Source organism: Planococcus citri, chromosome 5, assembly GCF_950023065.1.
Source record: "Planococcus citri chromosome 5, ihPlaCitr1.1, whole genome shotgun sequence".
Taxonomy (NCBI): domain Eukaryota; kingdom Metazoa; phylum Arthropoda; class Insecta; order Hemiptera; family Pseudococcidae; genus Planococcus; species Planococcus citri.
In genome coordinates, this window is record NC_088681.1 from 58393393 (window position 1) to 58406824 (window position 13432).

The 13432-nt window shown below is 35.0% G+C and overlaps 1 protein-coding gene across 3 annotated transcripts in view; it reads right to left on the reverse strand.

Moving 5' to 3' along the window:
- Positions 1 to 3374: 3374 nt before the first annotated feature.
- fid (fire dancer) overlaps positions 3375 to 13432 on the reverse strand; it is a 37777-nt gene continuing 27719 nt past the window's right edge. Inside the window, exons 8-10 of one of the 3 annotated variants that reach the window (XM_065365708.1) lie at positions 12362 to 13353; positions 12045 to 12257; positions 3375 to 7462 (exon numbers count right to left, since the gene is read on the reverse strand). In XM_065365708.1, coding sequence (XP_065221780.1) covers positions 5694 to 7462; positions 12045 to 12257; positions 12362 to 13353 — 2974 coding nt within the window. In that variant the 3' untranslated portion in view covers positions 3375 to 5693. The remainder of the gene's footprint in view (positions 7463 to 12044; positions 12258 to 12361; positions 13354 to 13432) is intronic. The other 2 variants (XM_065365709.1, XM_065365707.1) reach the window with 2 other exon arrangements.

Below are 13432 nucleotides of genomic sequence, written 5' to 3' on the forward strand. Positions count from 1 at the left end.
ATAAATCATGATTTTTGAAGGAAAAACATCTCACGCGACCAATCAACATGGATCAATATATTTCGAGCTCAAAATTCTTCAAAAATGTCCAGAAAAAATTTGGTCAACAAATTTCAAAAGTTTTTGACATGTTTTTCAAACACCCCAGAATGCCTGGCCCAACTTGGTGCTCGAAATTCTCCAAAAACGTTCGAAAAAAGTTTAATTGGAATTTCTATATTTTCTGGCAATAAATTGATCCATTTTGATAAGATTTTAAATTTTTATGGCATATTTTTCGAAAATCCTGGAAATAATGTCCCAATTTTGGGTTTAAAAAACTTTAAAAGTGCTCAGAAAAATTCTTGTAAAAATTTTTGAATTTCTGCTGAAATTTTTACTTGTTTTGTGTTGCTTGAGATCTTTTTTCTAAAACTCTAAGAAGAATTACTATTCTGTCATTTTGAGAAAAAAAGTTGGAAATTTTGGAACCAAAAAATTTTTGGGAAAATGAATTTGGAATTTTGGTACTTGGATGAATAACAATTCGGGGCTTCCAATTCAGAAAATTGTACTATAATTCTTCAGAGAGGTAAAAAAACACATTGGTGAAAGTTTTTGATTCCTTAGGTAAATTTTAACCAGGCAACTTGAATTTTTTTCAGAAAGTGTGAATCAATTTCAGATTAAAAATTGTTCAGAAGTTTTTTAAAAAAGTTTTGACAGAAATTTTTGGGTTTCTGCTGAAATTTCAAACTATTTTGATAGTAGGTCGTTGCAGATCTTTTCCAAGTACCTATCCCAAAAAACGCCTCCGCTCCCAAATTTTTGGGTCAAAATTTTTCAAAATGCTCGGAAAAAAGCTTTGATAGAAAATATTGACTCTCTGCCAAAAATTTATCCAAATTTGATTAATAATACTGAAAATCAATGCTCATATTTTCTGATGAAAATTCTTCAAAAAATGCTTAAACGGCATTTTTATTGAAATACTTACCTACTCGAATCTTTGGTAAAATATTTAAACCATTTCGATAGGTCTGATGAAATTTTTTTCAAAACCCCCAAAAATCATCACTTAACTTTAAACTTATAATTCTTCGCAATTTCTTACAAAAAAAAATTGATAGGAATTCTGGATTTAATGCTGAAATTTTCAACGCATTATCATAGATTTCAGATATTTTGATTTCTTGAGATAACTCCCAAGAATGCACGACCCAATTTTTGGCTCACAATTCTTCAAACGGACTTTTAAAAGGTTTTGATGGGATTTTTGAATTTTTCGCAAAATTTCAATTGAATTAAATTTTTTCAAAAACCTTGGAAAATAAGACTCGATTTTGGGCTCAAAATTTTTCAAAAGAGCCCAAAACAATCTCTTATGGAAATTTTTAAGTTCCTTGCAAAATTATCTGTTTCAAGAACCAAAAAAAGTATGATCCAATTTTGGGCTAAACACTTTTCAGAACTGCTAAAAAAAAATTGAATTGAAATTTTTGATTCTCTGGGGTCATTTCCATGTCAACTCAACCAAAAAAAGGCGATTTTTGAAAGTCATGTCTTTCGATTTCGCTCAAATTTTGTTTACAATATATATCCATCCAGTAAGTAAGAACCCCGCAATTAGTTTGGTCCCAACCCCTCAGGGGGCGGGTGGGGGGCTTCCATTATTTTCACAGTGTCTCGAGGTACTCAACTTCAGCAGCCCATTCCTCCAGAACTATGATACTTTGATCAAAACTGATTTCACAGTTCAAAAGAACATTGAATCTAGAACTTTTTAAGCATTTTGAAATTTTCAAAAGTTGAAAGTTGAACTTTCAAATTGAAAGTTCGAATTTAAAAATGACGCTGTAAGTGGGAGCTATCATTTAAAATTTAGAAAAAATTTCCATAGATGTATCTTTTGATGTTTTTTCGAAATATTTAAGTTTCGAGATGGGATCTCTTGAAGGAGGGGGAGCACTCTCACCCCCAATTTTGGACGAAACTTTCGAAAGAAAATCTGGGGCATGTGATGTATTGAATTCTATGTTTTTGGTGACGCTGAATACGAATATGACGTCAGATTTTTGATTGGACCCGTCCACGGCCCCCAGCACCTCCCCAAAGGGGGTAACCCAAAAAAAGGGATTACATTCGTGTGACACATGAAATAGTATGTTTTCAATATCGCTGAACATGAATATAACTATAGTTTTTTGAATCGACCTCACCCATGGCCCTCAGAACCTCCCCCAATAGGTAAAAGTAAAAAAAAGTATTGTTGGGGGCCGTGGATGGGGTCCAATCAAAAATCTGATGCCATATTCGTGTTCAGCGTCACCAAAAACATACTATTCCATGTGTCGCACGTACAAAACACTTTTTTGAACTTTTACCCCCTTTGGAGAGGTGCTGGGGGCCGTGAATGGGGTCCAATCAAAAATCTGACGTCATATTCGTATTCAGCGTCACCAAAAACATAGAATTCGATGTATCACATGCCCCAGATTTTCTTTTAAAAGTTTCGCCCAAAATTGGGGGTGGGGGTGGGGGTGCTCCCCTCCATTCAGAGATCCCATCTTGAAACTTAAATATTTCGAAAAGACATCAAAAGGTACATCTATGGAAATTTTTTCAAAATTTTAAATGGTAGTTCCTACTTACAGCGCCATTTTAAAATTTGAACATTCAATTTGAAAGTTCAACTTTCAACTTTTGAAAATTTCAAAATGCTTAAAAAGTTCTAAATTCAATGTTCTTTTGAACTGTGAATTCAGTTTTGATCAAAGTATCATAGTTTTGGAGAAATGTGCTGCTGAAGTTGAGTACCTCGAGACAATGTAAAAATAATGGAAGCCCCCCCCACCCGCCCCCGGAGGGCCATTTTGATTCGTCACGTGACTTTTTTTCGGAAATCTCAAAAAATGTATCTATTTTGAGCTTAAAAATCCTCAAAATGCTCAACAAAGTTTCGATAAACATTTTTTATTTTTTGTTAAGCTCAGTTGACCCTTTTTCATCGACAGGTCGCATGACACTTTTTTCGAAAATGCCAAAAATCATGTACCGATTTTGGGCTCAAAATTCTTCAATAGTGCTCAAAAACGTTTTGATAAAAGATTTAAAATTTATATTGCGAAATATTGCTGACAAAAATCGTTGTTTTCAATTCTAATCAACTTTTTCTTTGAATATTTTTCTTTAAAAGTTTCAATGACATGAACACCTAATAGACCTATCAACTTCAAAAGAATCACAACACGCTCAATAACCATCCAACAACTAGGAATTATATCGAATAACAACTCGTAAACACACCCTATTCATTGATTTTTTTATTATTTTTTTTTTCTTCGTATAACATGTAATACTTTAAATTAATACATATCCGACATGTACTTATATGGTATAAAATATGATTAAAATATAGGCTACTCAACAGAAGGAAAAACATGATGAAAATCACAACAATTCGTTTATATAATCTATTAACAGATAAAGAAAAACGTATAAAAAATTTGGTCAAAGATATAAGAAAAAAGTACGTATAGAGAAAAAAAAAGAAATAAAATTTTTCAGTACATTTCTATTATAGATTGTTGAAGTGTACAGAAGACATACATAGAGAAACATTTTTTTTTTATGTGTATTTATTAATAAATATATTTACAATATTAACTCGTAATACTTTTAGGTAAGTATAGCTACCGACGAAAGAAATTTATTTAACAAGGGTTCTTCCTAAATAGCTGACTGGTAGGTATATATTTATTTGGATAAAAATGCCTATTTTTTTTATTCGTATAATGTATTTTGAGAATAAAAAATACCTATAAAAATGCCATTACATTATATATTATCTATGGTAACATGTTGAATAATTTTTTCCCCAATACACAAAGTACATACATACGTATTTCGCCCACAAAATGTTGCCAATGTTTAGGGGCCAGTTGGATACAGGCATGAAGGCCGCTTTATGAACACCAGGTTTAGCTAGAAAGAGATCTAAAAATAAATTTATATAAATATAATACGAAAAATTATACCTAATAAGTACAATATTACGACCGAGGGGGGGGGAGAAATATAATAATATACGTAGACGTATAGTAGATAACATTCAACTCGAAGAAATTTACGTAAAAAATAGTAATAATAATAACAACACTTAATTGTCTTTAAATAGTACTATACGATGATGACACGACGTATTACAGGTATAAGTTAAAAATTCGATAGAAAAATCTCTTTAAAAATATATAATAAAAAACTAAGTTAATATGTTGAGTAACGAGTAATTCGAAATTACAAAGTCTTTTTTTTAAAAAAAGGGAGAAATATTTTTCTTACATAGTTTTTCAACCAATTATAAAATAAAAGAATTCTTTATCTTTTTGCATTCATCAGTCTTGACGGTGTAGGCTTTTGAGAAAATTTCAATGAACAGAAGACCCCCTTGAAAAAGAGTCGTAAAATAATTTTCCAGAGCCTTTGAAGAAAAAAATCCCATACAACTTGATATACCTCACTCGTAATTTTTAATCGTGTTGAGCAGGCGGAAAATGTATACACTTCGAATTGATATGAAGGGTTATGACTACGTAGGTAGGTAAATGGTTATAAAAAGAACTAAAAAGGTAAATAGTACGATAAAGTAGGTAGTAAAATGTACCATCAGCGACTATGTAAATTAATAGATATGATGCGAATATAGCTGCCTATATTTTTAGAAGGTATGATAGGTAGAGTTAGGTACTCGAAAAATATACCTCTATAGAGTAAGGTAGGTAGGTAGCAGAATTTTGAATATAGGTAGGTAGCATATTATGGGGAGAAAGGGCATCTCTTAAGTACTTCTCGCTATATCTTATCAGTATAGGTAGATTATTTTATAACACGTAGGTACGTAATTATTTAGTATCAGATTTTAAATTATTAAAACTATAGATACGAATAGAGCTTTGAGCTTAAAATATTAAACAATAATATTGGAAAATATGAAAATAGTATCTAAATGGTAAGAACCTTAACTAGGAACACAATTAATGGCCATTGATTCGACCAAGTTATCGATCTTTTTTGTGGAAAAGTGCGAATAAGCCTGAGAGTGGTGGACTTATTCGAATTCCTATTGCTTCAATTTTACAAGTATGCACTTACTTTTTCAATTTTATTGGAATGTAGAACATTAATAGGCTAGTGGAACCTGTGGAGACCTTCAGGGGAGAAGAGATAGCTAAAATGCCTAAAGAAGTTCATTTCAAACTGTAAGACATGAGTGTTAATAAAATTGCATACTCAGTTCCCCATAAATAATTTTGACTGACTTGTTCAGTATTTCAATGTGGCAGACTTGAACCAAAAATGAAATCAGTCTCTCAATTTTGTAGATTTTTTTCTGTGCAGATTCCCCTAATCATTTCAGTCCCTGATAGAAAGTCACAGGAAAGGTGGGTAGAATTATTGTATTACAAATTAGAAATCCTCAAGCTCCAAAATCTACCTTTACAATCACAAGCAACAACAAAAATTCCACTCTACAACAAGAAAGATCCCAACTTGATACGAATTGACCGAGAAAACAACGATAAAAATAAAGATACATAAACACATACAGAGAAAAGAAAAGAAAAATGGGAAAAGAAAAAAAAACAGCGAGACATACAACGTAGAAAAATACCTAAAAAGAAACTCGGTAGTATAAAAAAAGGTTCAACCATGTCCTATATAGTCCAGACTCGCACTTTTTCAGCGATAATGCACCAATTGGTGTGATCATAGTAGGACGATATGATGTGCAGATTTTCTACAAATTCTTCGATCAAAGCGTCCAATTCACCTTCTCTGAACACATGGTAGTAACGATGGAACATAATGGATCCACCACCGCTCTCTGAGGTAAGAGAGTCTTGAGATGTTGATCCACTCAATGAAGCATCAGTGCTCTCTAGCTTGACCTCAGATGGTTCCTGAGTGGCAGCTTGTTGTCTAGTGAGCATAGCTCTAGGATTGGTTTCCTCTGAAGAGGAACGGCCATCACATCTGGCTGTTCTGCGGTCAGCGAACCGGATATCTTTGCTGCAATCACTCCACGATGCCAGGGATGCGGAACTTTGAGTGATCACTGATCGTGATTCGGTGTTTTGGCGACTGAAATCACTCACACTGCCAGTACGATCTGAGATGTCACCAGCATCACTGGATTCAATTGATTCCCCTGGTCTAAGCAGCGATACTTGGCTACCGCTGTATTTCATATCAGTATCGTGTTTGTATTCGGTTGATTTACTTGTATCAGAACTTTTTTCTAGTTCACACAGATCTGACTCTATGGATAGGCCACTGCTGGTCTCAGTCTGGGTTGTGTCTCGTTTTGAAGCACTATCTTCACTGCTACTGACTGTTCTTTCTGATACATCGACTGTGTCAGTTGACTCGATGGATAGACGTGTTTGAGAAGTGATCTCTGATTTACTTAATTTTCTAACCCGCTCGGTTGTCTGGATTGTTATGCTCAATCTATGTGTTTCTTCTATTTCAGTAACTTCAACAGTCTGTTCTTCTAGTTTAACAACTGGTTTGGTTGGCTCTTCTTCCTGCTTTGGGGCAGCACTGACAGGTTCATGATCTTTCCAAAACCCGGATTCGATGGTATTTCGACGAGAATCCAGCCAACCAGTGATACTTCCTGGACTTTCGGCATCTGTCGACAAATCTGATAAAAGAGGGGTCTTAGTTTTATCCTCTCTAGGTGAGCTATCAGATTCATCTGGTTTTGAATCAATATCTGATTCATCTGGTTTTGAATCCAATATAACATCACTGATCTCTTCGATCGAATCCATTTTCTTGATTTCAGTCACCTGTTCTGAACTCTCTGCTTGTTCAGTTTCAACTTCGGTATCGGGTTCTGGTTTTGATTCTAGATCTTCACTCAGTTCTTTGGTTAGTTTTGAAACATGACTAAGATCTTCACTAAGTTTAGTTAAATACGGATCCTCAACATCCATCGCAGAAAAGCTGAAGAATTCTTTTTCTATATTGATATTTTGCTCTTTGTAGCGATCAATTTCAGCTAGTAACCTTTCGCTGAGGTTTTCAGCCAAGTCGACAATGTACTGACGACATTCCCTATCCCAAGTTTCATCTTCAGGTGATTTAGACAGAGACGGGTATTTGATGAGTTTTTCTTTGGAGTCTTCTCGTTTTGGACGAAGGTGCTCTACAGGTGTAATGGTGTCTGGATCACCCTTTAAAACTATTTGAACTGAGCTTTCCAATGAAGTTGCAACACTGGCTACAGTCTCGAATATGGTGGCTATTTGAGTTTGGTTATTGCTGGTGATATCTGTGGAGTGTAGATCTCTTCTGTCATAAGGTATTGGTTTACTTTCTGATGAGGTGCCGGGTTTTGGTATTGGAGGAAGACTGGATATTGAGCTGTCTGTTGTGTCATCTAGCTGAATGTCATCTGATTCTGGTTGGGCTGGTTCTGAAAATTATATGTGAAGGTTAGAGCAGAGTTAGGATAAGCAAAAGCAACTACATATACACATGTAAATTAATTACATAGGCCATAGGTACTTATGAGACACTGTAAACATTCTGGATTTGATCAAAATCCAAAGTAATTTTTTTCATCTGCTTTAATAATTAGTTTAAAATTTTAATGGGTATCTACAACTCTCAGCAGGATTTGTGAGAGGAAGAGGAACTAGGGAGCAGATCCTCAACCTCAGGCTACTGATCGAGAAAGCATGAGAATATATAAGAATATAAGAATACGTGGCTATTAAGAGTATAAGAATACGTGGCTATTGAGAATTGTTGGTTTTTTGGAATTCTAATGATTATTTTACATTTTGTAAATAAACAATTCGTATTTGGTTTTCGGTGAAGACACATCTCTTTTATTCGAGTGATTCGTAGATGATTGTTCTTTTATTTTATTTTTTTTTTTTTTCACTATAAGAATATAAGAATACGTGGCTATTAAGAGTATAAGAATACGTGGCTATTGAGAATTGTTGGTTTTTTGGAATTCTAATGATTATTTTACATTTTGTAAATAAACAATTCGTATTTGGTTTTCGGTGAAGACACATCTCTTTTATTCGAGTGATTCGTAGATGATTGTTCTTTTATGGTAGCAGAGCGTGGTTTATAAAATTTAGAGAAACGATGTCTAAAATGAAGTTTAAAACGTATCCGTTTCAAAATTGTATTTTTATCTGGAGAAAAAAGGATAAGTTTGTGTTCGTTTTGTTGTATGTAGACGATATTCTAATTTTTGGAAACTGTAAAAATAAAATACTTGAAACAAAACGTCAATTGAATTTGCATTTTGAAATGAAAGACTTAGGTCAGCCAACGAAGTTTCTTGGTATTGAAATTGTTAGAGATAGGAGTAAAAGGAAAATGTTCATACATCAGAAATCATATACAGAGAAATTGTTGAAAAAATTTAATATGGAAAATTGTAAAGTAGTACATACGCCAATGATAACTTTGGATTTGGAGAGAAAATTAAAGAATGGAGATGTGGAGGAGAATAACAAAGAAGTTGATGAAACTATGTTTAGAACAGCTGTTGGGAGTTTAATTTTTTTGAATAATACTACAAGACCGGATATTACCTATGCTGTTAATTATTTGAGTAGAAAGCAGAATAAACCAAAAGTAGAAGATTGGAATAGGGTGATTCAAATTTTTAAATATTTGAAAGGAACTACAGATTTTGGTTTGATTTACGAAGGTAAAAAAGATGAAGGATTAAACTGTTATGTTGATGCTTCACTAGGTACTAGTGACATACGTGGAAAATCGACTACAGGTTATGCAATTTTTATGTTTGGAGATCTAGTTTGTTGGAGAACGAAAAAACAAAGGCATGTTGCGTTGTCTTCGGCGGAGGCGGAGTTTATTGGAATGTCTCAAGCTTGTAAAGAAGTGATTTGTTTAAAGGAGATGTTAACTCGAATTTTAAAGGTGTTTATTATACCTGTTATGTACGAGGATAATAAATCTGCTATAAAGATAGCTATGACTGAAGAATCTCAAACTTTTAAGCATGTAGTTAAGTTGGCATACCATTATATAAGATACGAAGTGTCAAAACGAAATCTTATTTTAAAATGGATTAAAGGAGAAGAACAAATTGGAGATTTCTTTACAAAAGCTTTGGGAAAATCGAAGTTTTTAAAATTTAGGAGTAATTTGGTGAGAAGTAGAGCAGAATTTGATACGATTTAAAAATTAATTTAATTTTTTTTTATTTTTTATTTTAGGAGCTATGGATTTAACTGACGATGATGATAATAATACTGATAGCGAAGATGTTGTAATGGGTGAATTATAAATTGCAGCTTCAAATGATCGATATTCTTGGACAATTTTTTAAAGATAAATTTTTCGCATGTATAGTTGATAGTTGATATATTTATATTTATTAAAAAAAAAAAAAAAAAAAGGGGGGGAAGTATAAGAATATAAGAATACGTGGCTATTAAGAGTATAAGAATACGTGGCTATTGAGAATTGTTGGTTTTTTGGAATTCTAATGATTATTTTACATTTTGTAAATAAACAATTCGTATTTGGTTTTCGGTGAAGACACATCTCTTTTATTCGAGTGATTCGTAGATGATTGTTCTTTTAGAATACAATGTGTGTACTGTGCTGTGTTTTGTAGATTACAAGAAAGCATTTGACTGCGTACAATGGCAAAAACTGTGGAGAATTCTGCTCAAGATGGGTGCTCCAATACATCCGCTGTGGCTGATCAAACAATTATAAGAGGGGAGCATGGCAAATGTCCGAATCAACAGAGACACAACGTCTGAGAAATTCCACCTAGAGAGAGGAGTATGACAGGGCTGCATTCTATCCCCACTCCTGTTTAATCTGTATCAGGAGAATACATAATTCACAAAACATTGCAGCTAATTGTATCAGAAAGCACCAATGATGATGGCTCAGGTAAGTGGCAAGGAGGAGTATCAATTGGAGGTGTATGAATGTCAAACCTGCACTACGCTGATGACACCACCCTCATCGCGTCAAGTGTCAAATATATGATCAGTTTTCTGAAATGCCTGAAAGAGGTCAGTGCAAAATATGGCTTGCTAATAAATAAAGCAAAGACGAAGATCATGATTGTGAACCAGCCTGAGAACAACTCACCAGAAATACAGGTAATTGAGGGAATCGAAGTAGTGAGCCAGTTTGCATACCTGTGATCTATCGTGGATAACAAAGGAGGTAGTGAAGCTGAGATAAGATGCAGAGCGCAGATCACAAGAAGCGCCATGTCTCGTCTACCCTATTGACAAAAATTATGTGATAGCATGCTAAAACGCATGCTTTTATGCGTAGCACAAGCACGTGTGAATTTGGACTTTTTTCAAAAAAATCATGTGATTCAGCCTGCGAATATCATGCGTAAAAGTAATGTTAAAGCATGTAAAATGAAATAAAAATTGAAAAAAATTTTGCCCTGGGTGGGGATTGAACCCAGGACCTGCAGGTTCTGTTTTTCCACATTACCTAACCAACTCGGCCACTTCGCTTCTTGCAAAGAGAGGAGTTATTTCCCCATAAATGTTTGCACTTTTTGGACTTTGGAGAAAAATTAAAAAATTTGATAAGTTCACAACGCACAAACATTTATATGAAAATAACTTCACTCTTCACATGCAGCGAAGTGGCCAAGTGGGTTAGGTGATGCGGAAACATTGAGACCACTGGTCCTAGGTTCAATTCCCATCCAGGGCAGAAAATTTTTTTCAATTCTTTTATTTTACATGCTCTAACATTGCTTTTACGCATGCTATTTGCAGGCTGAATCGCATGTTTATTTTTGAAAAAAGTCCAAATTCACACATTACGCATTAACACGCCTGTTTTTATGCATAATTTTGTCAATAGGGTAAAGAAGATATGGTCAGACACAGCAGTGAGCAAGACTCTGAAGATAAGGCTGGTATATGCTCATGGTTTTCTCAGTGTTTTCTACACTTTGGAAACTTGGATAGTGTGTGACAGAAGAAAAATTGATGCGCTCAAGATGCGGTGCTGGAGGAGAATGCTTTGGATCCCATGGATGGAGAAAAGGACCAATGTGTCCATCCTGAGGGAAATTGGTGTCTGGAAAAGAATGTCAGCAGTGGTACTCAGCAGAATCCTCAAATACTTTGGGCATGCCACAAGGGCTAATGCCATGGAGTCCCTGTTCATACAAGGGAAGGTTGAGGGAACAAGAGGGCGCGGACGCTCCCCCACAAGATGGACGGACTTCATTCGGAAAGCCATTGGACGCAGCTTCCCAGCTTGCATCAGGAGTGCCCTAAATAGAGAGAGTTGGAGGGAGCTGGTGTATCGTGTCACAGAAACGGCTGCAATTGCATCATAATCACAATACCCCCGGAGGGGTGAAACGGCACCAAGAAGAAGACAACTCTCCCAATAAAAAGCATTTGTAATAAAAAAAATTTCAAATTTTTCATTGAAATGAAAAAATGTTTAATTCTCTGAAGTATTCTGATCTTATGAGGAAAAAATTGGATCTGACCATGGCTTATTACCTGATCTTATCCACTTTGAAACACTGATCTGATCAGATCTAGCCAGATTAAATGGGAGATCTGATCACATCAGATCCCATCATTTTCTATTAGAAAACCATTTGTTTAAAAATAAGGTCTTCTGAAGGGTGCTCATTGCTCAAAGAAAAACTATTGGATCTCTGACTTGAGTAGAGATGATTTGATATGTGCTGATTAAAGGTAGGTAAGAGAAGTGATCTGATCAGGATATTTTTTTGATCCAATTTGATGTATTCACTTACTCTGCCCAATCAATAGATCAGATCAGATCTAATAAATTTTTGCTAGATGTTCAGATAAGCACATATTGATTCACATCTAATCAGATTGATCCTTTCCCATTCAGTCTTGAATTCTTAGTTTTGATCTAACCAGATCAGATTAGGTCCTATCACCCCCCCCCTCCCTCCCATGGGCAATTATCCTTAAAACTTCAATTAAATTACATAATTATTATTTTCTTGGGCTTACCATTATTTGGAGTTCCATTAGAACTATCTAATTTAACGCTGATAACACTGCCAACAGAATCTGGAGTTGATACACCACTTGAATCAGTATCTATATCTTCAGTTTCCGGATTAAACAACTCATATGATTGCAGACGCGTCTGATGGGCTAGATATGTTGCATAAGGACTGATTGGTGGTTTCTTTGATAACGCATATGGTGGCTTCAACACTCCTTCAAAAAAAAAAAAATCAGTAAATATTAGTATCTCAGCTCTAATCTCAACTTCCAAAACAAATCCATTTATATTTATAAGACACAAATTCTTTGCACCATACCTGATTTCACACGGGACGGAGATTCCTCTTTTTTGACTGGTTCCTTGGAAGCTACTGGCTGCTCTGTATCAGATTTCTGGCTCTCATCACCTTCACATACATCTCCTCTTGGTTCAGTTTCCTTAGCACTCAATACTGAAAGTTTTTCTGACAAAAGTAGCATTTCTTTATCTCCAAATGATTTCATCCTAGCAGCAGTCACTTGCTTCATCGGGGACAACTTGAGGATAGGTTCACCCTCACTGACCAATGGTTTGAATGAATTTCCATTCGCAGAATTTTCTCGTACCAGTAAAGTCCCATTAGGAGTTAATATTTTACCATTAGGAGTTAAAATGGACCCATTTCCATTGGATGGTGGTATATGGGCTACTGGTGGTATCTTGAAAGTTTGTTTGATACTGGGTGAGAACACAATAGTCCTGGGAGATGCTGGTAATGAAAATGCCTTTGTTTTAGAAGCTGGATATTGCATAACTTGGGATATTTTAGGAGATGATGGGTGTGATAGTACACCCCCCAAGACCAGTTTTGGAGAATGAGGACCGGGACTGGTCAGTTTGGTAGGTGAAGTGGCCTGCTCAGGTTTTGGTATGATTCTTTCTATTACAGATATTATACTGTCCTCAGAATCAACACTGGTATCACTTTGTAAACTGTTATCTTTCGATGAGTCTGAGTTTTCCTCGTGTGAGCACCTCCTTTCAATAGGGAACTCATCGCCTCGATCTTCAGAACTGGATTTACGAACACTTGGAGGTATATGATGAGGTGATTGGGGTGGAACAGGTTCGCTGATGGTGACCAATTCTCCACCAGTTAACCCGTGAAAGATTTTTGCAAAACCACTCTTTAGCGAAGCTCCAGTTACTTTTTCAATATTTGTAGTGGAGTTTTTCAACTTGCTGGTCAGACCACTACGTAGCATTTGGAATTTTTTCGACGAGTTGGTCAAAAAGGTATCTTTGAATGAGTCAATGGTGCGCTGCCTTCTGTAAAAAAAAAAAAAAAAAAAATACAATTGATTAAAATTCTATGATATTTTGAAAGATCTACTTGAAAATGATTTAA